Here is a 27,970-nt window from a genome sequence, read left to right as displayed (position 1 = left end):
TCCGCATGCCTTGCTGTGTGGCCCTGGGCCAGTCCCTGCCCCTCTTAGGGCCTCGGTTTCCCCACCTCAGGCCCAAAGATGCTTAACTTCCCTAACTTTGTGGTTTGGGCCTGGCGAGGATTTGATTTTGTGAGACATTGGCAGGGGGGCTGGGGAAAGCTTGTCCTGCATCCTGCATCCAGCCTAGAGTCAGAGCAGAGCAGGAGGCCGGCGGGCAGCAGCGGGGGCAGAGCCAGGAGACTGGAGCAGGAAGGGCAGGTGCCAGGGCCCCCGGGCCTTGGTGGGAGGTTGGCCTCCACTTGCTTGCTGACATCAGGGCTAGTGAATGTGCAGGGAGTTCAGCCAGGTTCACGGGCCCTCACCTCCCTCGCAGGCTGGTACTGGGCAGGAGTGGAGCTAAAGGAGAGTGGGGGAGGCGCCTGCAGGGAAGGCTCACAGGAGCCCCTGGGCCTGGGAGCAGAGCTGCAGCCTCGGTCCAGCTGTCATGGAGCCAGGTGGGAGGGTGGTGCTGACCCTCCATCCCGCCCCCTTCCCACCCCGGAATCACTCTCTTCCTCATGCTACTGGCTCTTCTCTCCTCTCCTAGGTGCATCTCCAGCTACTGACTCGGGGATCTGACTGCTGAGAAAAAGGAGCCAAGGGGGGTGGTCTTGTACCATCTGCCTTCCCAGAACCCACAGTGAGCCCCCATCTCTGCCCTTGACAGAGTCCCTCCTTCGGCCCCAGAAGCAGCCATGCCCCGTCCCCAAGAAGTTCCTCCTAGATATTCCCATGTGGCTCAGGAGAGACCAGGTAACTAGCCTGAGGTTGGAGAGTGTGGATGGATCCCAGGCGGCCGGCTCTACAATCTGTCACCTCCTCCACCCTGCCAGGATTCCCACCCGTGGCCCAGCCAGCCTGCCTTTTCCTGGAGGATGGACAGAAGCCTAGAGACCAACCTGTCCAGTCCCTCTCAAGGCTTCTCCACACGGTCCTTCCTTGGATCTTACAAGGGAAGGGACTGGGCTTCTGTGGCTGAGACCAGGGTTTTAGAACTCCAGGTTCTTGTGCTGAGACCTGGAGGGGCTATGAGTGCTGTCTGCAGCAAGAGCAGCAGCAGCGTCTCTGGAGGCTGCTACTAAAGATTCCACCTGGAGAAAGCGTTCGGGGAGCAGTTTGGCTCACCCTGTCCAAATGGCTACCTGGAATGCACACACATGCTCACACATATATGCAGCATGCACACCTTTTGGCATTTGACTTTTTCATGAAATAATCGCTGGAAGGCTCCCTGGATTAGGTAACCCAGAGTTCCTTCCTGTCCCCTTGGGGCTGGGGGCGGGGGAGAGAACCAGCATTTAGCATCTGTCAGGCTGCTCCAGTTCCTTTGGGGCAATGATGGCAGGTCCAGGAGGGTTTGTGGGCTCCAAACATCCTTGGGAGCTGAACACGATATGAACAAGCCTTTCAGACTTCTCCTTCCTGCAGGTCAGCTGGCTGTGCCTGCCCAGCCTCTGGGCCTCTTTCAGGCAGGCCAGGCTTGGGAAAAAGAAGGCCAATTAGGAAAGGTTTTTTTGCACAAAGGAGGATATGTTCTCATTTTTATTTTAAATCGGCTTTATGATACAGTGAAAACTTAGAGTTAGCTTTGCCCATCATCCCATCATCCTAAAGCAACACCTGTTTCCCTTCTTCCCTTTTCTGGTGATGGTTTGGGGTGTGCATTTGGAAGGGGGAACTATCTGGGTTCAGCCATGAAGAGCATTGAGAAGGAATGGGGTAGGACCCCTGGCCTGCGGGTAGAGGCCAGTGACTGAGACGCTCATTGCGGGAGGGGGCGATTAGTCGCAAAGCTGCCCATTCCAGGATTTGGAGATTCAGCGCTAGCACACCCTTCTTTCCCTGTCTGCCCTTAGCCTCTCCGGGATCTCCTAACGGAGGTCCCTTGGTGGGTCGGGAGCCTCTACCGACCACTAGTGGGAAGGGCACGAAGATCTTGCTATACAGAGTAGGACTGGGAGGGGAGAGCGCATAGTCGCAGAGTCAGGGAGGGGACCTCACCACCTGTCTCCTGCCTGAGGTCTTAGAACAGATCCAAGAAATTCCAGGCGAAGGTCCCACAGGTGAGCGTGTGCCTGCGAGAGCCGTGGCCGCTGCATAGGGAGGGCCCCGCGGGGGAGGGCGGCAGCTCTGGGAGCTGTAGGTGTCCCATTAGCGCGGGAGTCTCCGCCCCCAGCAGAACCTGGGCCTGGCGGGTGAGAGCCCCGAGCGAACGCGTCAGCCCGGGTGTGCTCTCCACGGTCCACGGGGGGCCAGGGCCTTCTTCGGGTGGGCCCGCCGCCCCTCCCGCAGGCCGCACGCTGCTCCTCCGGGGTCGCAGGGTTCAGTCAAGAGCCGGGGAGGGGAGAGGCTGGGCGAGCTCTCCCTCCGCACCGTCCCGCTGGGCTCCAGGGCAGGGGGGTGTCCCGGAGTCGGCCCCGGCTCCGCCCCCGAGGCCCCGCCCCGCGCCCGCCTCCCCGGCCGCCCCTCGAGCCAAGCCAGCCGCGGACGGCCAGTCGCGGCCCGGAGCTGCGGAGCTCGGATCTTCTCCCCGCCTGGCCCGCTCTCGACCTGCGCGCTCCGCTGGGCCATGGAGCCGGCCCCCGACGCCCAGGAGGCGCGCACTGTGCGCGAGGCGCTGGGCGGCTACGAGGCGGCACTGGAGGGTGCGGTGCGCGCGCTGCACGAGGACATGCAGGGGCTGCAGCGCGGCGTGGAGCGGCGGGTGGCAGAGGCGATGCGCCTGGCGGGCCCCCTGGCGCGCACAGTGGCTGACCTGCAGCGGGACAACCAGCGGCTACAGACGCAGCTCGAGCGCCTGACGCGCCAGGTGGAGGCGCTGGGCTTGGCCAGCGGGATGTCCCCGGTGCCCGGCACTCCCGGCACGCCCAGCCCCCCGCCCGCGCCCGGGGTTCCCGACCGCGCGCCCCGCCTGGGCAGCGCACGCTTCGCCAGCCACGCCACCTTCTCGCTGTCCGGCCGCTGCCAGGTGAGCCCTGGGGAGCGCGTGCGCTGGCGCCAGGGAGTGGGGCTCGGAACCGGGTGCCGCCCCTTCACCCCGACCGCCTGCGTCTGCGCGCGTCTGCGGGGTTGGGGCCTCCACCGGCCGCTCGGACTAGGTGATGGGGTCCTGCCGCCCCTCCGGAGTTGGAGAGGGCGGGGGGAGGACCGCTTAGCCTGCCAGCTGCACCTGTCTTGGTCCTCTGCCTTTTTTTTAGAGCCAGGCTCTGTTTGCTCAGAGTCCTGTCTCCCTCTCTCTTCTGTCCCACGACACCAACGGCTTGGGCGCCGAAGTCCGGCCCCTGACTGTTCAGCACTGCCTGGAGCCACGCAGGGCATGTTGGAATGGTCAACACCCCTGCCTGCCCCCCACCCTCCATTCACGCTCTCCTGCGTTGCCGCTTCACTGAGGCCTGACGGCTCCAGTTATTGATTAACTCAGATTGAGAACTCAGGCCCCTGGATGGGTAGGGAGGGGACCGAGGGGGACACGATCAGCAGCGGCTTTTGGGAACTCTGCATCGCAGGGGGCAAATCCCTTACCGTGAAGGGAGAGAGGTGGAAACCCGCCTTGAGCCGTATCTAGATTCCTCGGGTCAGTGACTAGCCAGAGGCCCACACCACGTGGGGATGGGGCAGAGGCCGACGTGGACCAGTCACTACCTTGCGCGTGGGCCACCCAGAGCGGTTAGAATGTTTCCATGGTGTGTGCAGTGGCCCGTGGGTGGGATTTTCCATCCTGATCAGGCATATGCTCTCGGATTGGGTTCCCAGGATCTGGGGCTGTGTAGCCTGCACCTGCTCCCTCCTTGGTGCAATCCGTGGGGCACTCAGATTTCCCGCTGTGGGCTGGGCTGGACCTCAGGGGGCCTGGAGGAGGGTATCAGGTTGAGCCTTCCCCCTGGAGGTGCCATCTAGGGTGGGAGATGGCCCCAGACCAAGTTTGGGCAGACAGAGATGTTTTGCTCCAAACACAGTAGTTAGCCCCTTCTCAGTGGGTATCCCAGCAAGGCTTTCTGCTGGGGGCCTGGGGCTTGCTGCTACTGGTGCAGATGGGGGTAGGGTGGGGGCTGTGCATGAAGCCTCAGAAAGGCCGAAAGTACTCACTGGTGAGTGCAGCCTCAAGGTATGCGAGTGGAGTGGGCAGTGGCGAATGCCCCTAGTGTGCTAGGCAGAGGAGCTGGGCTTTGTCCGGCCTGTAAGAAGTTCTTAAACATGTCATGGTGGCAGAACCCGGGAGTATCCCAGTGCTCCGTGCGAAGTGTCTGGAAATGCGGATACACTTAAGTCTGTCTTATGAACATGACACTCTACATGACCATGGTCTAAAATCACCACTGTGAGCTCACACGTGCCTCATCAACTGTGTCATCGGTTGTTTCTGAGGTTTTATTTGAACATGCATTTGCTATTTGTCTGCTCATAGCAGCAGCTGTCCAAATTAAAAAAAAAAGTCAGAGTCACATATACGTGTAGATGTGTGTGTACACACAAAGAGAGAGAGAGAGAAAGAGAGAGAGAGGGATTCTCTCCAGTCGTGATTTTTGTCAATGGAGATTAGCCATTGTTCACTAGCACCAAGCTAGTCCTCTTGGTTAGGGGTTGGTGGGTGAAATTCAGGATGAGGATCTTCTTTGTGTCTGGCAAGCCTTCTTAGGGGTGGCTGGAAGGTGGAGGGTGGCTGGAGGTGGGTAACTTGATTGTGATGGTCCAAGGAGAAAGGAAAGGTCTGAGCTGGGCCATGGGCCGTGGTGTGTAGAGGGGCTGCCTTGGACAGGGTTTCGGAGGGGGAATGAGCAGATGGGGTGTCTCAGAGGGGAGCTCTGACTTGGGGGACTGCTGGGTCACAGATCTGGGGGGAGATGCTGGGTTCCACCCGGGTTGTGCTGAACATGAGGGGACTATGGGAACTGCAGGTGAAGCTGTCCCAGAGAAGGTGGATTCATGGATCTGGTGGTCCAGAGAGTAAGCAAGCCTGGAGATTAGGGAGCTCTCTGGGCAGAAGCAAAGAGTCCGAAGGAAATAAAAACCAGACCGGGGAACTGCCAGGGAGTGAGAAGGACCTGAGAATGCACTCTCAGCAAACCAGAGAGGGAGCCCTCCTGGAAGAAGAGGCTGGGGTCAGCGAGGATGCATCAGCCTGTTGGGGAGCGAGGATGGAGACCCAGGCACCCAGGGGCGTGAGCAGCAAGGGTAGCTGAGCACTGTGGGTGGAGCATGGCGATGGTCCCCAGTTGGGTTAGAGGCTCTGCACCCCTTGAGCCTTGGCTCCCGGGGCCTGAGGCAGCTGCCGCAGGGCTGACCCCAGAAGCACCAATCCGCATCTCTCTTGCTGTCCTCCGTCTCGGGAGCATTGTCACAGCCTCCAGGCCAGTATGCGGCATGGAGAAGAGGGACTGTGTGGAGCCATCCACATGCTCTGGCTCGTGTGCTGTGACCAGCATTATGTGATCAAGAGCTTGGTCACACACAAGGAGCCAGGGCTCAGGGTGAGACTGGAGTGTGGACCACGGACAGAGAGTCACAGCCGCACGCCAGGCTGCTGGGTGTCTGACCTCTCAGACTTTGTGTCTGTGTAGTGGGGGTCTGGGTGGGACAGTTTCATCCCATCCACATGAGTCAGGGATGGCTGTACTACCTGGCATTGTAGAGGTTGGTGTCACGCTGCCCCTCTGTAACAAGCAATGACATTTAGAGACCCAGTTGCTTTCAAACTGGGGACTGAAGGACTGGAGGTAGATTGTCTCCAGTATATAAATGTCCCCTGAATTCAATGCAGGAAGGGTTGATCAAGTAATCCTGTCTGGCTGGGAGCAGGGAGCTGGGAGCCAGCTTGGGGCCTGGGGTGGATGGTGGCAGCCTGAAGCCAGGCCCAGGCCCCAGCAGGTTGGGCCAGAGCTGTGGCCTGGAAATGTCATCCTCAGCTGAGCTGGAGCCACTGGGTCCCTATGCCCGAGGCAGCAGAGGCCCCAGGAACAGCTGCCAGGAGCCCCATGTCAGAGGCCTGACCATGAAAGAAGCCAGACTCGCCTTATCTGCCTTCCTTTCCCAGACACACTGCGATAAGAGAGTTAAATGCTTTAGGGAGAAGTTTGAATTAAGTCCTTTCAAACGGTGGTGTGAGTGGAGGAGGGCCGGGTCAGCAGCGTGAACTGTCTTAGGATGGGGCTGTGGCTCTGCGTGGGCCTCGTCCTCATGGATGGGCCCGTGCAGATCAGGCAGCACCCAGAAGGCCTGAAAGATTCTTCCTTCCCCCACAAAAATGTCTAAAAGCTTTTCCAATAAGAAGGCCCCTGAAATCAGACTTAGCTCATCACCCTTCTGCCTTTCCCATGAGTCTCTCAGGCCTGGGCTCCCTCATGGGGCACCTCCCCCTTCTCAAAACGAAGCCGAGCTGGGGAATCTTGGGGGGTACCAGGCCAGCTCAACAGGACTTGTCCCCAGCCCCAGGGCTCTCCAGCGATTTCTGCCCCGGTCCCAGCATGCCAAGGCCCCTCCCTGGTTTCCTTCTGCATGACGGCGGCAGGCTGCCCCCATCAAAGGACAGCAGTAGCCCACTGGGGACTGCGGGAACAGCTCGTTCCAGCCCAGCCCTTTGGTTGAAGAGCTCTGAGTTCTGTGAAGGTCCCGCTGGGTGGTGACCCCAGTCCTCCGCCTTTTCCTCACAATCATTGGCTCAGACAGATCCCGTGGGGCCGGGGCTCATACTGACCCAGGTCCTGGAAGACAACTTTGCCTTGAGTTGTCCTCTCTGCCCCCTAGAAGGCCAGAGCACTTTGTGGACAGAGCCCTGGATTGGGGTGGGAGACCCGAGTCCCGTACTTTGGCTCTGCCACTACCTTTAGCCATGGTGTGGGGTTTAGGAGCTCCCCCTGCCCTGCCCCGTGTCTTGCTTTCCCCATCTGTGTGATGATGGGTTGGAGGGCGGTCTCAGAATAACCCCTTCCGCCTTGACCTAAGGCACGGGCAGACCCCTTTCCCCAGGTGAGGAATGCTTCTAGTCATGGAGCAGGGGAGCTTGGGAGTCTGGGCTCAGCCCCACACCCCAGCCTGCATTAGTCCAGCCCCTTCCCCTCCTCCCTTTGCCAGAGAACCCTTAGCAGCGATCTAACCAGAATAGAACTTACCTCCCAGTCTGGTATAGTCCCCTGGTCCCCTGGGGCATCATGGGGGTTGTTGAGGGGGCTGCAACGTGCAGGGACAGGCATCTGTGGAGGACCCCCCCACCCACCCATAGAGATACATATTTCCTGGGAAAATGGTTTCACCCTCAGCCTTTCCCCCCAGGGCCCCGCCTGGACCCGTGGAACCTGTCAGACGAGAGTAGGGTGGGTGAGGGGGCACGGAGACCCCAGAGCCTGGTGACCATGGGGGCCGGGGTTCCAGCTGGACTGGCTGGTTCTCCTCCCCCTGCCGACGTGGTCCACATGGCCACAGCATGGCTCTAGGGGCACCCATTCTGCTCTGTGTGCTGGGAGACACCCTGTGCTTTTCTCGCGTTCCTGAGAATGAGCCTGGTCTCTCCTCCTCCCACTCTTGAATCAAGAGCTGAGGGGTTGCCTCCTCTCCAAGGCTGGCTCTTCCCAGGCTCTGGGTCCTATCTGCTGTGAGCTCCCCAGTGACCCCATTCTGCAGATGGTCCCCTCATTTCTCAGCCTATAAATGTGGTCTTGCCTCTTCCTTCTGGAAAAACCCCTCAGACCCCTTCCCCCGGCTCTGCTCAGGGCTAAAGTTACTGTGCTGTCTTCATTTCTCTGGGACCTGTCCCCTAGATGGTCCCCCGACCCCCTGTCCCCCGCCCCCCTGTCCCCCGCCCCATGCTTCTGATCACCCATGACCTCTTCTTTTGCTGAACCCAATGGATGCCTGGTTGGATTTCCTCTTCACCTTCTCCTCGTCCCCAGGCTGCCTTTGGACGCACCTGGCTTCTTTCTTCTTTTTGAGACAGAGTCTCGCTCTGTTGACCAGGCTGGAGGGCAGTGGTGCAATCTTGGCTCACTGCAACCTCCATCTCCTGGGTTTAAGCGATTCTCGTGCCTCAGCCTCCCAAGTAGCTGGGACTACAGGCACCCGCCACCATGCCTAGCTAATTGTTGTATTTTTAGTAGAGATGGGGTTTCACCACGTTGGCCAGGCTGGTCTTCAACTCGTGACCTCAGGTGATCCACCCGCCTCAGCCTCCCAAAGTGCTAGGATGACAGGCGTGAGCCACCGCACCCAGCCCCGTGCCTGGCTTCTTGACTCCCTTCCTTCCTGGCCTTGGCCTTCTCACCATTCTTCAGGGGCTGCTCCTCATTCTCCGCAGACCGCTCTGTTGCTTCCTGAAATGTGGGGGCCTCATCCCAGGGGCCCTAAGCTGCTCTTCCTCTGCTGGGCTTCCAGGAGCCCAGTGGATGCCCTGACTCCTGTTTTTCCATGTTCATCCTTCTTTTCTCTTAAACTCCAGACTCAAAACTCCAGCTACCTCCTCAGCTCCCTGATGCTCCAGGTGCCCCAGGCCCTCAACATGTCCCAACTGAAACCCTCATTTACCCCCTAAACCTGCCCTGACCCCCCAAGTCTGGGCTTGGGAGAGGCTTGGCACCCTTCCTCTTCCATGTCCACCCAGTCTCTCGGCCGGATCCCTTTTCCCCAAAGCTCCGAGTCCTTCTTGCCCATGGCTCTCCCAGTGCCCCATCTCCCCTCCCCAGCTTCCTGCCCAGGACGAGTGAAGTGTCTTGCCATCTGGTCTCCACTCTCTGGCATCTTCTGAAGGGTGTTCCTGAAACACAGAGCTGAGGACCTTGGGCTCCTTCTTGTCTAAGGCATCAAGTACCCAGGGCCGGCAGCTTGGGCGGCAGGGCACTTCTCCATCTGCCTGAGTCCTGGACGGGCGTGATCGGGATACCTGTGCCTTGATATCTCTCTGCAAAAGCAGACACTAATCACTCTGCTGGGCGTGCTCTCCCTTGCTCGTCCACCGGGCTCACTCTGGATGTGGCTTAGGCACCCCTGCCTCTGAGAAGCCCTCCTTGCCCCACTGGGTCGGATGAAGTCTGTATGAGGCATCCTTATCCTGACACGGCCCCCTCTGTTCACCAGCCTGGCTCCCCTACCAGACTGATTCCCACACAGCAGGGTGGCACCTCCTGCACTGGTTGCAAGAGGAGCTGAGCCATCTGGGGCCAGGGATGCATCATCATTCGCCTGGGAGCCTTGTAGACCAGGGGGCATCTGGGAGAGGCACAGCCGACCTCTCAAGCCGCTCGTCCTGGGTCTTGGTGGAGCCCCCACCAGCCCCACAGACACTGTCAGCCCTTCACATGCCCTCGCTGTGAGGAGGGCAGGACCAAGGTTGAGGGCTTCTCCCCTGGCCACACGTCCCAGCTGTTTTTCGCTGTATAACCTTGGGCAGGGCACATGCCCTCTCGGAGTCCTCGGGCCCCATCTCTCAAATGGCTCTGGCAGCACCTACCTGGGAGGACAGTTGCTGTAAGTGGTGTGCCCAGAAAAAGGGCTGGATGTTTGGTAGATGCCGAGTGGCACTTGCCTAGCCTGCTCCCGTTTCTCAAACAGGGAAACAGACCCCAAGGGGAGCTGATGTGGCCCAGGTCACATGGGTGGGTGGCAGCACAGCCTGGATCCCAGGCTCCCCACTGGCTCTTGGCCTTGGCTGTCTTGTCTGCCCCCACCTGTCCCACCCACTACTACTGCCCAGCCGGGATGGATGAGTTGCATGGAGCTGATCAGGTGCTTGCACTCTGCAAGCCGGGTAAATCTTGTGTCCCCGCCTCCCATGCAAAGGCCTCATCGTGACTGGGGCTCTGTGGCTCATCGTTGGCCCAGAAGGACCTGGTGCCACTGGTTCCTGCTGCCCCTGCACGGGTAGCCATGCCGACCTGGCCCAGCTGAGAGGGGCAGGGGGCCAGGCACTCCTGACCCCATCATCTGGTCCAGCCTGGGGGAAAGGATGAGGTGGCCTAACGTCATTGGGACCCTCAATCTTGACTTCTGTCCTCAGCTTGTTGGGACTGTGGGAGGAGCCCAGTGGAGGTGTTTGCCTCCCAGGATCTCAGGGGTTCAGCAGTTGGAGTGGGGCCATCCCAGCTTTTGTTGTGTGACTTGGCCCGTCACTTGCTTCCTGGGGGCTTTCTCTCAACATGATTGGTGTTTTGCCAGAACACGAGGGGATTTGGGGGTGGGCAGCTTTTGGGGGTGGGCAGCTGGCCCTAGCTGATGGGGTCTCGGTGACATTTGTGTCTCTGTAGAGTTTGGATCACGATGAGGCCAGTGAGTCGGAGATGAGGAAGACCTCAAACTCGTACATCATGGAAAATGGGCACCAGCCGGGGGCAGGTAGGGCTGAGGGCAGAGGACGGGTGGCTGGGTAGGTTTGGGGGTTAAGTAAGGTCTTGGTCAGGCATCGGGGGGACTCTATCCTGAACCCCAGCAGGGAGAGAGGCTGCCAGGAGAGCAGCGCCATTCAGTAGAACTTGTGAAACACAGAGGGAAGTTGGGAGATCTCAGGAGGTAGTGAGCTCTCCTGTTTCTAGAGGAAAGCAAGTAGAGGCTGAGGAGCCGACTAGTATTTATTAAGCTGGCCATGAGGGGAAGTTGGGAAAAATCCACTCTGGTTGGAGCAGTAAGATATCCCCGGTAGGGGAGCTCAGGCAGGCTGGAGCAGTCAGGGAGGCCTTCCTAGAGGAGGTGGGAGGAGGGCCCAGGAAGGCTAGAGCCCTCCTGGGAGGTCTCAGGCCCCTGTGGCTGCCACAGCTGACCATGCTGGTCACATGTTCCAGGTCCAGGCGATGGACCCCCTGAGATTGCCCAAAACTTCTCGGCACCAGATCCCCCCAGGCCTCGTCCCGTGAGCCTCTCCTTGCGGCTGCCCCACCAGCCAGTCACGGCCATCACCCGAGTCTCTGACAGGTTCTCTGGGGAGACCTCAGCTGCGGCTCTATCACCCACGTCTGCTGCCACCCTGGGGGGCCTCAACCCAAGCCCCAGCGAGGCCACCACGCCCTGGACTCCCAGTCCTAGCGGTATGAGCTGGAGAGTGTGGCCTTGGGGCAGACCTCCCCTTGGGATGGGAGAGGGAAGGCCGGGGCTGGGGAGTGGGAGTCGGTGGGTGACATGGAAAACAAGGGGCTAAGCCCAGCCCTGCCTCTGCCTGCCATGTCAGCCCCTTCCCTTAGCCCATCCTCCCGGGCTCCTGCCCAGAGATGCTGTGAAATAGCGTCATCCCCTGGTGGGGGCGACCGTGGCTTTTATTACAGTTGGAAGGTGGCCTCTTGCCCTGCACATTGGGCACTGTCCCCTCCCTCAAGGCCCCAGGCCTGACTTGGGCCTGTGGCCAGGCCTCCATGGTAGGTCCTGGGGGAAGCCGTGTGGGCCTCTATAGGGAGGGTTTGGGAGCAGTGTTCGCTGGATACAGGGCACGGCATGGGCCCTGGGCTCTGTGCTCTCAAGAGCAGGGCAGGGACAGTTGAAAAGACCTCTTTGATGCTGTTGCTGTGTGTGCCCATCCTCCTTTCTCCTCCACTGTCTGCTGAGGCAGGGCCAGCTTAGCCCAGAAGGTTAGCTCATCCATGCAGTGATGCCCGGTAAATGAGGCAGGGCCAGGTCAGAGGAAGGGAGGCTATGGCGGGCCCTCCCTGGGGCCAGGGTTTGTTACTTCTCTCCCTCTCTCTCTTCCACAGAGAAGAATTCCTCTTTCACGCGGTCTGTGTCAAGCTCTGGCTACGGGGCAGTGACAGCAAGCAAACACAGTGACAGGTGAGTCAGGGCCCGTGTTCCTGTGGGGTCGCTGCACCCCGGGTGTCTTCTCTGCTTTGGACGCAGGCTGCCCAGAGTTGGCCCTGGGGTTGGTGCTTCCACAGAAGGCTCGGGGCTGGATCTCGGGAGCACTGGGCGGCAGGGTTGGGGGAAAGGTCTGAGCAGGGGGAGTGAGGCAGTGGGCCTCGGTGGAGAGTTTCATTTGGAGAAATATGGTCACAGGCTGGTTTCTTTGTGGACCCTTCAAGTCAGTCAAAAGATTGGAGGAGTGGCCGGGCGCGGTGGCTTACACCTGTAATCCCAGCACTTTGGGAGGTTGAGGCAGCTGGATCACCTGAGGTCAGGAGTTCGAGACCAGACTGGCCAACATGGCGAAACGCTGTCTCCACTAAAAATACAAAAATTAGCCAGGCACGGTGGTGGGCGCCTGTGATCCCAGCTACTTGGGACGCTGAGGCAGGAGAATTGCTTGAACTCGGGAAGCGGAGTTTGCAGTAAGCCGAGATGGTGCCACTGCACTCCAGCCTGGGCAACAGAGCGAGACTCTGTCTACAATAAATAAATAAATAAAAAATAAATAAATAAATAAATAAAATAAAATAAAATATTGGAAGAGGCCTCTCAGCCGGCAGGAGGGAGAGGATAGGAGCTTTGTCTTCTTCTGTCCCAGCCAGCTGGGGTCCCTCGGAGCCCGGAACTTCCTGCCCACGGGCTGCAAGCAGGGGCAAGCGAGCGGGGCCTTTCCTGTGGCACAGGCCTCCCCCCGCCCCGGCCAGCCACCCGGACTGTGATTGGGGGTGGGGGTAGGGTAGCAGGCTTGGCTTTTTTTTTCTCTTTAATAATAAAAGGAGAATTGTGACTTTCTGGCAAACCGTTCTGGGGAAAACAAAGGGGGTCTTATCTCATGGTGGTGGAGGCAGGAGGCCTGGTCCCTCCGGGGCTGGTTCTGAGCACACCTCCTGCCTGAGGAGGGGGTCCCCCTGTCCTCCCCAGGCACTGACACCTGCAAAGGGGTGGTTATGTCCAGATCGGGGCCCAGCGTCTCCTGAGTTGAGCCTATTGGCCAGTCCCTCCAGCCAGCACAATTCAGAAAACCTGCCAAACCAGCTAGGGACCGGAGCAAGGGGGCCTCCTCTCTGAGCGCCCATCACGGTGCAGGCTGCCTTGTCCACACTCAGTGCAATGGAGACCTTGGGGCCTGGTGAGCTAGTGATGGCTGCTGGGCCCAGGTCCCAACTCGGCGATTCTCTCCTCAGCCCACCGCTGGTGACACCACCCCAGTCGCCCGTGTCCCCACAGCCGCCAGCCATAACTCAGGTCCATCGGCAGGGGGAGCGTCGCAGGGAGCTGGTGAGGTCGCAGACGCTGCCCCGCACCTCGGAGGCGCAGGCCCGGAAGGCGTTGTTTGAGAAGTGGGAGCAGGAAACGGCGGCCGGCAAGTACGGATGCTCACTCACAGACAGGCCCGGCCCCACGGTGTGCCCAGGCCCAGACGGGGGTTGGGTGGGTGCAGCAGAGCAAGGCTCAGCCCTGTCCTGTTCCCCAGGGCGCTGTTGCCCAAGATCTCTTGGGCAAGGCACAAAGTTAGGGCTGGGCCACAGGGCAGGTTGGGGGGACAGGGGACCCCAGTTGTTGGGGGAAGATGGCTGTGAGGCAGGGAGCCAGGAAGACCTGGTGAGAGCCCCTCTCTCCTCCTCCATTCCCGAGGCTCCCTGTCCTGTCTCTGGTGCCCCCAGGCTGCCCTCACACCCACATTCCCCAGGGGTTGTGGCGCCTCTAGTTTCTGGGCATGACTGGGGACTGGATGCGGACTGGGATTCCTGGCCAGAGCTGGGAGGCCCAGCCTGGGGTTGGTCTTGCCCGAGGACCGAAGGTGATGCCACGGGGCCGAGTGGCCTCCAGCCCACTGCTGGGTCTCGAGAGATGGCTCCTCGGGCTCCAGCCCACCTTTGCATATTCAGCCAGTCCTCGTGTCAGTGCATGGTATTGATGCCTGCTGTGTGCAGGGTGTGGCCCCAGCGTGGTATTGATGCCTGTTGTGTGCAGGGTGTGGCCCAGGCCTTGTGGGATAGTGAAGACGACAGCCAGTCCCTGCTCAACTCTAGTGAGGGGGACCGACCCAGGACGTGTCCCCACTCACCCCAAACAACCTGGTCCAGGCCATTAGGGACTGTCCTTTGGGCCCAGAAGAGGAACTCATCCCTCCTGGCTAGGAAAGAGCCACCAGGGAAGGAGGCACCCCATTAAGAGGGGAGCTCAGAAGGAGAGGTGGGAGGAAGGAACCGGGAAAGGTGTTCCAGGCAGAAGGCAGGGGCCTAGGGCCATGTAAGCCAAGGTCTTCTGTCTCAGGATTCCCACGTGACCCCTGCTTCCTGGGTGGGGAATAAACAGGGGACCTGGAGGGCTGTAGGGGTGTGGACGGTCCTGCCACATACCATCAAAGGAGGCTGTGTCGCTGGTATATGGGGCCGTGCCATGGACATGGGCACAACTGAGCCCATGCGTGCCACCAGCATCTCCCCTGGGTGAGCAGAGCAGGTGGGGGCACCCTCCCTGGTGGTGCAGGGACGGCCTCCCCTGCCCCAGACCCGCACTGGGAGATGGCAGCTGGAGGGGCCCCCGCAGCAGGCCTGCCATCTCTCCGCAGGGGGAAAGGCGAGGCCCGGGCCAGGCTGAAGCGGTCGCAGAGCTTCGGCGTGGCCAGCGCCAGCAGCATCAAGCAGATCCTGCTCGAGTGGTGCCGCAGCAAGACGCTGGGCTACCAGGTGAGCCCCGGCTCCCCTCCGGCTGCTGGGACCCCCAGCCAAAGGCTTGACCAAGCATCGCCCCTGTCCTTGTTCTCCCACCTGGGCAGGAGCCCGCTGAGGCTGGGGTTAAGGGGTAGGAACCACAGTAATTATGCCTTCCGAGTGGGTGCCTAGCTGCCCATGGCGTATGCTGAGAGACTCCAGGAATCCCGTGTCTAGGGTCCCGCATTGACCCCACTCACGCTGTTGCAGCACGTGGACCTGCAGAACTTCTCCTCCAGCTGGAGCGACGGCATGGCCTTCTGTGCCCTGGTACACTCCTTCTTCCCCGACGCCTTCGACTACAACTCCCTGAGCCCCACGCAGCGGCAGAAGAACTTCGAGCTGGCCTTCACCATGGCCGAGTGAGTATGGTGGCTCCTGCTGGCTACCAGCCCCAGCCCAGTCCCTGAGCCCAACTTCTTCCCCAGGTGGGGCATGGGGGCGAGTGGGAGGTGGGGCCGCTGTCTGCAAAGCTGAAGGACCCTGGGGCCATGTGGTCTGTGTACCTCTTGTGCAGATGGGAAGACTGAGGCCTGGAGAGGGATTTTCCCAGAGTCACTCAGCACTCAGTGGTGGAGGGGGACTCTGTTCCTGGGGACCTGCCCTCTTTGCTGGGTGCCCAGCTTCTGAGGTGCACTCTGGGAGACCAGCCACAGACCAGGCATGAAGGGTGGCAGGACAGTGTCCCCCAAAGCTCTGAATCTGTCCTCTCTGGACTGATGGAGAGATGCCGTTGCTTGCATGAGCCACAGCTGCCAGTTAGCAAGAAACTGAATACGACCTGGGCCACTTAAAAGGAGATTTTTGCTTCCAATAGGATTTTCCTTCCCAAAATGGTGTTCTAGCATTTATTGTGAAATTGCCTAGCTTCTTAGGTCCCACCTCTAGGGTGAAGATTTGGGGGTGGCTCTGGGGTCAGGAGGCACCTGGAAAGCCAGTTTGGGATTCGGTTTTTGGCCGAGGGCCTCAAGAGACTTGGCAAAGTCAGGTCTGTCTGCCAAGGCTCCAGCGGGGAACAGGGACACAGTCAAAAACTGGGCGCGGAGAGTTTAATAAAGGGACCCTTTACAAAGGCGTACGCAGGAATGAGGTCGTGGGTCAGGCCTCATGCAGCAGCCTCGGGATAACAGCAGTGCAGCAGATGCCAGCCCGTGGCCTGGGTGGGGAGGATTGTCTGATAAGAGCTGCGCTTTGGCAAATGGTTGCAGTAAGCTTGCTGCGACCTGGCAGGGAGGGAGCTGTGGATAAGTGTCCCAACCTCACTCCCCTCCTGCCTCACGCCGGGGCCTCTTGGTGACTGAACCCAATCTGAAAACAGAGGGCCAGGGCTGTGGTTCATCCTGGCCCCCAGGGCAGGGAGCAGGGCACAGATGAGTGGTGTTCGGGGCTGCCCGATGCTAAGCTCTCTGAAGCTCAGAGAGAAGTAAGGCCGTCCCCAAAGCCGAGTCTTCTGGAGGGCGCGTTTGTTATTCTCTCCCTGTCTTTGTGCCTTATGTTGTCAGCCTCTGACGTCGGTCTACAACCGACCATGTATGTTTCTGGTCTGAGTCCTCAGTGCCCACATTTAAGAGTGGTCCTTGGCCGGGCGCGGTGGCTCACACCTGTCATCCTAGCACTTTGGGAGGCTGAGGCGGGTGGATTGCCTGAGCTCAGGAGTTCGAGACCAGCCTGGCCAACACAGTGAAACCCTATCTCTACTAAAATACAAAAAATTAGCCAGGCATGGTGGCAGGCACCTGGAGTCCCAGCTACTCAGGAGGCTGAGGCAGGAGAATTGTTAGAACTCAAGAGATGGAGGTTGCAGTGAGCCAAGATCGCGCCACTGCACTCCAGATTGGGTGGCAGAGTGAGACTCCATCCTTAAAAAAAAAAAGGGGGGGTCCTCATGGGCTTGTTGGGTTAAAGGAGCCTCACCCCAGGCCTCACCTGCCTTCCTCATTCCTTTCCCAGCCCAACCACCAACCACCCAGCCCCGGCCCCAGCCCCGGCCCTGGCCCACCACCCTGGCCCCTGAGCCTGGCCAGGGAAGGAACCAGAGCCAGTGGGTCTTGTAACCTGCACTTGGTTTTGTAAGTCTCACTTTGACCTGAGACAGCTGCCCCTCTCTGGGGCAGCAACTCTCACTCCGAGGGCAGAATCGAGACTGGCTCTGAGCTCCTCAGCCTGAGTTTTTGGAATATCGGTATCAGCCCTGTTATGTTGCCTTGGATGACGCGCTTGGACTCAGCCCCCTGGGGTCACAAGAACTCCTTGTATACTTTAAAAGCCTGTCTTGGCTGCTTGGAGTTAGCTGTCATCCTAATTGCAGAAACAGCTCTGAACCAGCGTGTTGTGCAACTGGATCCAGACGATGGTGAGGTGGAGCCAAGGGGAATGGGTGGTGCAGGGAGCGGGCAGCTCATGAGGATGGGGCCCAGCTGCCGAAGCCCAGACATGGCAGCCGTTAATCAGACTGTCAGAGGACACAGGGTCAGGGTATCGGGGTGGATACCCCAGCACCCACCCCAGCAGCAAGGTCACTCCAGCACCCACCCCAGTGGCAAGATCATCCTAGCAGCCACTCCAGTGGCGAGGTCATCCTAGCACCCACTCTAGCAGCGAGGCCGTCCTAGCACCCACCCCAGCGGTGAGGTCACCCCCACACCCACCCCAGGGTGAAGCCACACTGTCTTGCAGGGTTCTTCGTTGTCTAAGTCCAGTGGTGCCCGCTTATGCCCTGGTCACCTTGGTCACCCTCCGCCCTAGACCAGGCCAGGCTGTGGCAGGGAGAGGGACGCCCCGGGCCATGGGGTGGTGGCCCCGTGCCCCAGCCTGCAAGGAACACAGCTCCCCTTGGCAGCCAGAGCCAGAGCGATTCTGGGCTGTGCTTCCCCAGCACGAGGTTTGAGTTCAGGGAGCTTCTCGACTCCAAACAGATGTTTCTTCTGTTCCCAGCTTGGTGGGATGATGGGGAGGCAGCGGCGGAGGCTGGTCCAGGTTTTGCCTTCTGCCTTCCTGGAGCACACAGCAGGGTAAAAACGTGGGCCCCGCCTCCCGGTGGCCTGAGCCTGCTCCAGCTGTGGAGGGGGCAGGGAGGATGGGTCTGATGAAGCCGCTGAGATGAGTTCTTGCTTTTCTGCTGACTCGAGGGGGTGGGGAGAGGTATCCACCGCAGGCCTGTGCAGGGGGTTGGGGGAGTTTGCTCAGAGCCTGGGAAGAGGCCTCCCCTCATGACTCATCCATAAGATTATCTCCCAGGTACTAGGGGGAGAAGGCTGGGAAGACTGGCTCGCCTGCCTGGGCCTCTGGGGAGGACGACAGCTTGGATCACCTCCTTTCTTGGACAACAGGCTGGTTAGAAGAGCTGGCAGGAAAGCGCAGGGACACCTGCCTGAGGATACTAGCTGTCAGTGTCCTCACCGATATTCCTGAGGTTTGCGGCAAAGGCTGAGCAGACGCGCGTGCTGCTAAAGCCACCCAGGGTCGTGCAGGCAGCAGGACCACAGAGCTAAGAAAGGCAGCCTGGGGGCGGGCAGGGTGGGATGAGAGGAGCCTGGGGTCTGACAAAGACAACTTCTGGAAGGGAAAGGGGGACACAGGTCCCCAAACCATGAGTTTACCTTGCGGAAGAATGAAGCATTTCCCTGAGCAAGTGCCTTAAAGGCACAAGGATCAAGTATGCACCAGGGACCTTTGGAGTAAAAGTGGTGTGTGCTGCCCTCCCCCAGCCCCCACCTGATCATTTATGGTCCCAGAGATTCCCAGTGGCCTAATCTGTGTGAATGATGCGGTGTTGACAGCACAGTGAGCTTCCCTTGCCTGACAGGTGTTCAGGGTCTGGAACGAGGGAGGACCAGCCCCTTTTATGGAAGGGGCTGAGTCGGGCAGGCGCCTGACCCTTCTGCACCCGTCCTCTCCACCTCTGCAGAGGCCCGGTGCAGGACGTGCAGCCCCAGACTTCCCGCTTGCCCTGCGGGGAATGTGTCCTGCTCTCGGGTTACGCTGGAGCAGAAGGGCCTTCCAGGCTATTTGTAGTGCCCATGTGTCTCTGTCTAAAACCAGATAGGAGGCAGTAGTCCCAGTCCTGGCATCCTGGTCTGCACTTAGAGCAGGCTTAAAAAAATAAAAATAACCCCCAAACCCGTCCTCCAGCCCCCTTACAGGCCAGCCTGTGGTAGCTGAAGCTCACAATAGACAGGAGTAGGAGAAAACCCTTTCAGCCTTTTCCCCACCCCACTGATACAGGGCGCAAGCAAAGCCACCTTAAATATGGTCGTCGGGATTGGCTGGGCACAGTGGCTCATGCCTGTGATCCAATCCTAGCACTTTGGGAGGCCAAGGCGGGTGGATTGCTTAAGCTTAGGAGTTTGAGACCAGCTTGGGCAATGTGGCAAGACCTCACCTTTACAGAAAATACAAAAAATTAGCTGGGTGTGGTGGTGCACACCTGTGGTCCCAGCTACTTGGGAGGCTGAAGTGGGAGGATCGCTTGAGCCTGGAAGGCAGAGATTGCAGTGAACCCAGATGGTGCCACTGCACTCCAGCCTGGGCAACGGAGTGAGACCTCATCTCAAAAAAAAAAAAAAAAAAATATATATATATATATATATATATATATATATATATATATATAGTCAGCCCATGTTAACTCTGGTTCTTGCTATGGAATGGCATTTAAAGTGATTTGTACTTTCTCCTTTGAACTTTCTGTTTGAATGATTGACTGACTGATTGATTGATTGATTGACACAGGTCACACTTTGTCTCCCAGGCTGGAATACAGTGGTGCAGTCACAGCTCACTGTAGCCTCAGACTCCCAAGCCCAAGTGGTCCTCCTGCCTCAGCTTCCCAAGCAGCTGGGACTACAGGCACACACCCCCACACCTGGCTATTTTTTTTTTTTTTAGAGATGGGGTCTCACTCTGTTGGCCAGGCTGGTCTCAAACTCCTGGCCTCAAGTGATCCTCCCATTTCAGCCTCCCGAAGTGCTGGGATTACAGGCATGAACCACCGCACTTGGCCTGTTTGAATCATTTAAAACAACCTGTATCATTTTTACAACAGGAGTTTTGTTTGTTTTTCTTAATTTAAAAGGCAATTGGGACCTCTAATGTTTGGAGACTCAAACAGTTTTTATAAAAGTCAATGCTGATCATCACTTTGTTTTTCTCCTGTCTCCCGAGTTTTGTCCAGCCTATGTCTGCAGCTTCCAGGAATCTTGCCATCACAGGTCAAATATCCCTTATCCAAAATGGCCTGGGACCAGAGGTGTTTTGGATTTTAGATTTTGGAATATTTGCATTATGTAATACTTACTGGTTGAGCATCCCAAATTTAAAAAATCCAAAGGCTCTAAAATCTGAAACTTTTGCCGGGCGCGGTGGCTCACGCTTGTAATCCCAGCACTTTGGGAGGCCGAGGCGGGCGGATCACGAGGTCAGGAGATCGAGACCATCCTGGCTAACACGGTGAAACTCCGTCTCTACTAAAAATACAAAAAATTAGCCAGGCGTGGTGGCGGGCGCCTGTAGTCCCAGCTACTCGGAGAGGCTGAGGCAGGAGAATGGCGTGAACCCGGGAGGCGGAGCTTGCAGTGAGCCGAGATTGTGCCACTGCACTCCAGCCTGGGTGACAGAGCGAGACTCTGTCTCAAAAAAAATAAAATAAAATAAAATAAAATCTGAAACTTTTTGAGTGCCAGACATGATGCTCAAAGGAAATGCTCACTGGTGCATTTTGGATTCGGTATGGTGAACCTATGCCATTGAAGCTGGCACCATGTCTCTGAGAGAGAGTGCTCCCTTTGCAGGGACAATCTGGGGTGGAAGGCAGGTGCTTTTTTTTTAATTTTTTTGAGATGGAGTTTTGTTCTTGTTGCCCAGGCTGGAGTGCAATGGAGTAATCTCAGCTCACTGCAACTTCCACCCCCTGGATTCAAGCGATTTTCCTGCCTCAGCCTCCCGAGTAGCTGGGATTACAGGCGCCTGCCACCACGCCCAGCTAATTTTTGTATTTCTAGTAGAGACGGAGTTTCACCATGTTGGCCAGGCTGGTCTCGAACTCCTGACCTCAGGTGATCCACTCGCCTCAGCCTCCCAAAGTGCTGGGATTACAGGTGTGAGCCACTGCGCTCAGCTAATTTTTGTATTTTTAGTAGAGATGGAGTTTTGCCATGTTGCCCAGGCTGGTCAAGAACTCCTGACCTCAGGTGATCCATGGAAGGCAGGTGCTCCTGAGGGTCTGGTGTGAGCCATGCCTCAAAGACAGAGAATGCCCTCTGACTATGGGAGGGGGAATTTGGAGCTCCCCAGGAAAAGAAGTGGGTAAAGAGCAAAGGTGACAGGTGGAGAAGAAAAGAGGGAGCCAGGAGACGGTGGTTGCGTGTTGCATATTGTGACCCCTCCCTGCTCCCCAGGAACTCCTACACTCTCATGTACTCAACTTAGAAATAACGACAGTGGGAACCAGATGGATCATGGCCCAGTGCCCTGGTTGCCTGCTGGGGAAGCCGGTGATCTCGACAGCGGAGGATGACACAGGGCATGGCATCCACTCCCATCCTGACTGCCACCCTGGACTTGAAGACTTGCTGCCAGGGCAGGGGCCAGGGGTCATTATCAGAGGGTAAATGCAGCCTCTAGAATGAGGAGGGGGTCAGCTTGCTGTCTTCTGCAGAGGGTGGACAACACCCAGAAAATGCCAGCAATTCTGAGGGCCTCCTATGAAGTGGGTTAGGGAGTGGCAAGACCTGGTTCAGAGAGTTGGGTCCTGGGTATCCTTTGTGGGGACAGTTAAGGAACCAGAGCGATTTAGTTCAGAGAAAGACATGGAAGGAAGGTTTTCTTGTGGCATGTGAAAGGTTCTTGCATGGGGGAAAAAATTAGACTGAGAATAAGTAGCCTTGTGCGGTCAGTAGATAGAGAGTACGCACAGGCACAAATAGCATAAGAAATGTCAGAAGAACTTTCTCGTGGTCACAGCATCTGCAGAGGGTTCTGAGCTGACCTTGGAGGAAATTGGGTCCCCTTTCCCTGGACCCCGAGATGGACAAGCTGAGGCAGGGCCTTTATAGAGGTGATTGGTGCTTCTGATGGGGGTGTTTGGATGGTTGGAGGTCCTAGAGTCCTCATGCTGTCCCTACTTAACATGTGGCACCACTGAGGCCACCGCTCTCAGTGCTGATAACCTGAGCATGTGTGGAGCCTGTTTCTACACACCTGGAATCCTCCAAATAGCAGGTATGGGAGTGGAGGTGCCCCAGCTGTGTGGCAGGTGGAAATGATCGTTCAGAAAGGTGAACTCAGGTCCCCAGCCTCTCTGAACTCAGATTTTCTTTTCTTTTCTTTTTTTTTTCTTGAGATAGAGTCTCACTCTGTCACCCAGGCTGGAGTGCAGTGGCATGATCTTGGCTCACTGCAACCTCTGCCTCCCGTGTTCAAGTGATTCTCCTGCCTCAGCTTCCCGAGTAGCTGGGACTACAGGCATGTGCTACCATGCCCAGCTAATTTTTGTATTTTTAGTAGAGACAGGGTTTCACCATGTTGGCCAGGCAGGTCTCCAACTCCTGACCTCAAATGATCTGCCCACCTCAGCCTCTTAAAATGTTGGGATTACAGGCGTGAGCCACCGCGCCCGGCCTGAACTCAGATTTTCAATCCTTTATCGTCGATAAAGCACCTTTGCATGCTTGCTCGCATCAGAGGGCCAACTTCCCTGACATCGAGCCCTGCCCTGGCCTGTCCCAGGGAGAAAGGGTGCCCGCTCATTGAGCCAAACCCACTCATCACCCCACAAAGCCTGTTGGTTTCACTTACAGGCCACCCGCTACAACCCCAAGCAGGAGGTGGGGAGGGGATCCAGGACAGATGTCTCCATTTCGCCTTGACATTTGGTTTCTGATAGGAGGCCTGGCGTCCAGCCAGCACAGCAGAGCAGGGCCTGCGGGTAATGTTACAGACTTTGTCTCTGGAGCACACAGCCGCGTGAGTCCTGGTAGAAAGTGCTGAGTGTGTCGTGCCAAACTGGGATGGGTTAGAGGAGTCTTGCTCGCTCACTGGGGTCTCCCCTCTGGCTGGGTTCTCTGGGGAACAAGATGCATACATAAAGACACATTGTGGAATCACAGCCTCGTAACAGGCCCACTGGGAGGGACAGCAGAGGTGGTATTCTGATTTTTTTTTTTTTTTTTTTTTGGAGACGGAGTCTCGCTCTGTCACCAGGCTGGAGTGCAGTAGCACGATCTCGGCTCACTGCAACCTCCACCTCCTGGGTTCAAGCGATTCTCCAGCCTCAGTCTCCCAAGTAGCTGGGATTTCAGGCGTGTACCACCATGCCCGGCTCATTTTGTATTTTTAGTAGAGACAGGGTTTCACCATGTTGGTCAGGCTGGTTTGGAACTCCTGGCCTCAGGTGATCTGCCCGCCTCGGCTTCCCAAAGTGCCGGGAATACAGGTGTGAGCCACCACGCCCGGCCAGTATTCCGATTTTCTGCTAAGGAAATGGGCACAGAACAGTGAAGAAATTGGAGGAGTCGGGGTTTGAACTCTACTATTTTGATTTCACATTCAGGCCTCTTCTCTGTGATCCATCCTGCTTCTTAAAGCCAGGTATGATCATCAAAATGGCAACAAGAATAATCTCTGACTTTTTTGTTTGTTTTGGTTTTGGTTTTTTTGAGACAGGGTCTGGCTCTGTCCACCCAGGCTGGAGTGCAGTGGTGCCATCTGGGCTCACTGCAGCCTCCACCTCCTGGCCTCAAGCGATCCTCTCACCTCAGCCTCGAGTAGCTGGGACTACAGGTGCACACCACCATGCCTGGCTAGTTTTTAAAATTTTTTATAGAGACGGGGTTTTGCTGTGTTTTCCAGGCTGGTCTCAAACTCCCAGGCTCAAGTGATCCTCCTGCCTCGGCCTTCCAAAGTGCTGGGATGACAGGCATAAGCCACTGTGCCCGGCCTAATCTTTAACATTTATTAGCTCTTTCGATGTGCCCTTCACTGTTCCACCTGATTTGCATGGGTTTATAATTTTCATACCACTCTTTCGAGGTGGATATAATTTACAGATGGAGAAACTGAGGCCCAGAGAAATGAAGTGTGTTGCCCGCAGATATATAGCTCGGAAGAGATGGAGCTGGGATTTGAACCCTGACAGCCATGCGCTTATTGATGGAAGAAGAAGAAAAAAAAAAAGACTGGAAACCCCTGGAACTACAAAAGTACACACAGCTGCGGAAGGAAGGGCACTGACAATCAGGCCAAGTGCGATCGTTTTTGCCTTTTTGATTCTGCCTGATAATGTCAGGCCGGCTCCATCTGGTGCCCAGGGGACCCAGGCATACTGTGAGCAGAGTCAGAGGAGGCAGGGGGCGCAGGGCTGGGCATTCCAGAGGCTATCTGTTGTTATTTCAGGACTCGCTGCTGAGATGAGCAGGGCGATGTGTCTTGACTGTTAATGTTCCTCTTCCCACGTCCACGAGGCCTTCAGCCTCCCTCTGAGCCCCAGTGAAAGGCCACAGTGTACACACGAGTCTAAACCAGTGGAGCCAAAAGTTAAACCAGTATTTCCCAGGGCAGGAGGCAGAGGGCCCTGGGGGGCTCGGGGTGGGGCGGCAATGATTTTAAGCAATCTTTTTTTTTTTTTTTTTGAGACGGAGTCTCACTCTGTCGCCCAGGCTGGAGTGCAGTGGCACGATGGCACGATCTCGGCTCACTGCAACCTCTGCCTCCCGGGTTCTAGTGATTCTCCTGCCTCAGCCTCCCCAGTAGCTGGGATCACAGGTGCCTGCCACCACACCCAGCTAATTTTTGTATTTTTGGTAGAGACAAGGTTTCACCTTGTTGGCCAGGCTGGTCTCCAACTCCTAACCTCAGGTGATCTGCCTGCCTCGGCCTCTCAACGTGCTGGGATTACAGGCGTAAGCCACCAAGCCCGGCCATGAACAGCATTTTAAAGAGGTGGGGTTGGGGAGGGGCAGGGGAGAGAAATAAACATGCAGTATCATGAGAAAATACGGGTAGTGGTAAAGGTAAGTATTTCTGTGAAACTTTATTTCCACATACATGTAAGCATATGCTGAATCATGATAAAAATATCTTCCTTACTCTGGGTCACATTAAAATAAAATAAAAGTCTAAAAGCACTTTTAGGAAGTAAATGGGTGATTTATTTTTTGCTTTATTAGTTTTACATTTATTTTAATAACTCAGTGTTCCATATACTATTGATATTTATTTATTTATTTATTTTTTGAGACAGAGTTTCACTCCATCACCCAGGCTGCAGTACAGTGGTGCGATACCTTCACCTCTTGGGTCCACACAATTTTCCTGTCTCAGCCTCCCAAGTAGCTGGGACTACAGGCACACGCCACCACACCTGGCTAATTTTTGTATTTTTAGTAGAGACAAGGTTTCACCATATTGGTCAGGCTGGTCTCGAACTCCTGACCTCAGGTGACCCGCCCGCCTCAGCCTCTTAAAGTGCTGGGATTACAGGTGTGAGCCACCACATCCAGCCTACTTTTTTTTTTTTAATTAAATATAGTTTCACTTCAAATTTAAATACAATATGCCAGGTACTGTGGGTCACCTGTGCCTGTAATCACAGCTACTCAGGAGGCTGAGGTGGGAAGATCACTTGAGGCAGGCGTTCAAGACCAGTCTGGGTAACATAGTGAGACCCCATCTCTACAAAACTATTTTTAAAAAAGTAGCTGGGCCAGGCGTGGTGGCTCACGCCTGTAATCACAGCACTTTGGGAGGCCGAGGCAGGTGGATCACCTGAGGTCAGGAGATCGAGACCAACCTGGCCAACATGGTGAAACCTTGTCTCTACTAAAAATACAAAAAAAAATTAGCCAGGCGTGGTGGTGGACACCTGTAATCCCAGCTACTCAGGAGGCTGAGGCAGGAGAATCACTCGAACCCAGGAGGCAGAGGTTGCAGTGAGCCAAGATTGTGCCACTGCACTCCAGCCTGGGCAACAAGAGCGAAACTCTGTCTCAAAAAAAAAAAAAAACAAAAAAAACTACCTGGGCATGGTGGTGTGTGCCTGGAATCACAGTTACTTGGGAAGACAAGGTGTGAGGATCACTGGGGCCTAGGAGGTTGACACTGAAGTGAGCTAGAATCGTGCTTACGCCTGGGCAACAGAGCAAGCCCCTGTCTCTAAAAAAAAAAACCCCAAATCAAATAAAGTAAGTCTGTTTAAATGGAAATATGAATTGTATAGGTGGCTCATAAATCTGGGAGTCTGGGAAACCCTGCATTGGGGTCAGTGACTCCAAGGGTTCTGCCAGGGTTATCTGAATTCCCCGCTGGTGGGCCCTTGGGAACCTCTGGCTGCGGGATGAGCTCTGTTCCCGGGACCGAGACGCCGGCCCTGTTGCGGCTGTGGGGTTGGCTGATGGCTGGGACCGCCGTTCTGACGGGGCTTGTGTGTTTCAGGAATCTGGCCAACTGTGAGCGCCTCATCGAAGTGGAGGACATGATGGTGATGGGCCGCAAGCCGGACCCCATGTGTGTCTTCACCTACGTCCAGTCGCTGTACAACCACCTGCGTCGCTTCGAGTAAAGCCCCTGAGCCTGGATTGCCGAAGAGCAGCCCCAGGAAGAGGCCGGGGGTCCGCTTGCAATTCCCCAGCCAGGATGCCCCCAGGAGCCTTGTCGTTTGGTGTGAGCGCGCTCTTTGTTCTGTGGCATGTGACCACGCTCCCCTTCGAGCCCAGCTGTGTTACTGATTAAAAGTACTGCTGAGCTGTGGTCCGACAGCGCTGATCACAGCCAAGGGCTCGGAGGAAAAGGAAAAATTATGAGAGAGAGAGAGACATTGGTGCTAAGTAATGATCTTCCTAAAGAAATGCTTGTGTTTATAGCTTCCAGAATGCTAATCTACAATTTTCCCTCTGGTGAATTCCATACATCGGCTTTACAGGGTTACAGTGACTACCAAGTGTTTTTTAATCAAAATACCCAGAGTTTTTTACTTCCTCTCGCGATTGTAGGTTCCTCTCCTCCCTCCCTCTGGGCCACTGCCAGGAAACAGACCGCTGAACCAGCAGCTTGACAAAGAAGACCGCAAGTCTTGGGAAGAAACAGTTTAATCACTCCCAAGTCCTGGGCAACAGATGACCTTCAAGTCACCTCCGCTCTCCGGGGAGATGGGAAGGCTCTCGTCTTGGTCCCAAAGTCCTCCTGTTCTTCCCAGGAGGCCCCACAAGTGTTTGGCTAAGCACAGGCTCTCGGGAATTTAACACTTTTGGGGAAGGAATAGGCCCTTTGTGCTGAGAGAGAGTTTTTATTCACATCTTTTTTAGGGGATTTGCTGCAGATATTTATAAAAAGTAACTCCTCTGTACCACTGACCCATTTGTACATAAAAAAAGATGTGTTGAATTTTGCCTGGGGTTTGTCATTTCTGTTTGGGAGATGGGAGTTCTGTGAATAAGAGACTTTGCACACCTTCCAAGTGAATATCCACTAAATTCCCACCCCTGTTCCTGCACTTAAATCACTGGCCTGGAAAGTTGAAGATGGCATTTGCCGTCATCTCTGAGTGTGCCTGTCTCCCATCTCCGTGTCGTGGAAGGAGCGTCCACAGAAAGTTCCCCTTGAGATCCGCCCTCTGGATGTAGACTGCAGTGTTTGTGATAAACAGTGGCCCAAGACAGCAGGGTTTGGGGTGGTCCCGCACTTGGAGGAAGCCCATCAAGGAACGTTGGTTTATTTTCACAGCTGTTTGGTGGTCGGATTTTCATAGAAATATCTTGAGATTCTATAGAGCTCTAGCCATTAGCTTATTCTCAGCCAAGAATCGTTGCGTAATTGGGTTGGATTTTAGCCATGCAATTCTAAACCTTCCCTTTAAGGAGCGGATCTGTGTCTTCACCTCATGCAGCGGGCTCTCCATACCAGTGCCTGTGTGCCTTTGTGGGGTCCCAAGTGTCCTCTGGGTGGTATATTGGGGGTGGGCAGGAGATCCCTGGGGGTGTCAGGAGGAACGTGGCAGAGGCTGCAGGTGGGTGAGCAGTATTCTCCATGGACTGATTGGTCCAGGCTGCAGTCTTACCCTATCTCTCGGATATTCCCACGCTGGAAACCATTCCCTTGCTAGCTCTCTGTCTCCTGTACGCCTGGGGAGGGGAGCCCTATTATTAGCAGAGACACATAACTGAGGCTTAGAGTTTCAAACCTAAAGCCAATCTGGGAACACAAGGGCCCTGTAACAAGCATGCCTATATGTTACTGGGTCCTTGCGCACGTTAAATAGAGCTCTCCCGAGTTGCAGACACGGCCATACGCTCTGCGCATGAAACAGAGCAGATCCTGCCAGAATACAGAACAATTTCTTTTAAACTTTAGGAATGGCGTCCCTCATGTCTCACATTCAGAATGAGACAGACTCGAGATTTTAAAGTTGGTTCCGTGAT

The 27,970-nt window shown here is 56.5% G+C and overlaps 1 protein-coding gene across 2 annotated transcripts; it reads left to right on the top strand.

Moving 5' to 3' along the window:
• The first annotated feature begins 2,089 nt into the window (after nt 1–2,089).
• On the top strand, nt 2,090–26,940 carry SMTNL2 (smoothelin like 2). Of its 2 annotated transcripts, none has more exons than XM_030799898.1 (8): nt 2,090–2,102; nt 10,266–10,353; nt 10,797–11,039; nt 11,697–11,772; nt 13,029–13,211; nt 14,420–14,537; nt 14,772–14,923; nt 25,989–26,940. In XM_030799898.1, the coding sequence occupies exons 2-8, from the start codon at nt 10,299–10,301 to the stop codon at nt 26,113–26,115; spliced, it is 954 nt and encodes a 317-aa protein (XP_030655758.1). In that variant the 5' UTR covers nt 2,090–2,102; nt 10,266–10,298; the 3' UTR covers nt 26,116–26,940. The 2 variants fall into 2 exon arrangements, with proteins under 2 accessions (XP_030655758.1, XP_030655757.1); XM_030799897.1 differs by lacking the exon at nt 2,090–2,102 and adding an exon at nt 2,539–3,007.
• Nucleotides 26,941–27,970: the final 1,030 nt, after the last annotated feature.

This window comes from Nomascus leucogenys, chromosome 19, assembly GCF_006542625.1.
Source record: "Nomascus leucogenys isolate Asia chromosome 19, Asia_NLE_v1, whole genome shotgun sequence".
NCBI classification, from domain to species: domain Eukaryota; kingdom Metazoa; phylum Chordata; class Mammalia; order Primates; family Hylobatidae; genus Nomascus; species Nomascus leucogenys.
The sequence above is the reverse complement of the archived record's forward strand: the minus strand, read 5'-3'. Positions and strand labels throughout refer to the sequence as shown.

Coding starts and splice junctions, on each gene's coding strand:
- SMTNL2 (XM_030799897.1), top strand. CDS start 2,609: ATGGAGCCGGCCCCCGACGCCCAGGAGGCGCGCACTGTGCGCGAGGCG. Junction 13,212..14,419: donor CAGGAAACGGCGGCCGGCAA/GTACGGATGCTC, acceptor ATCTCTCCGCAG/GGGGAAAGGCGAGGCCCGGG. Junction 14,538..14,771: donor GCAAGACGCTGGGCTACCAG/GTGAGCCCCGGC, acceptor ACGCTGTTGCAG/CACGTGGACCTGCAGAACTT.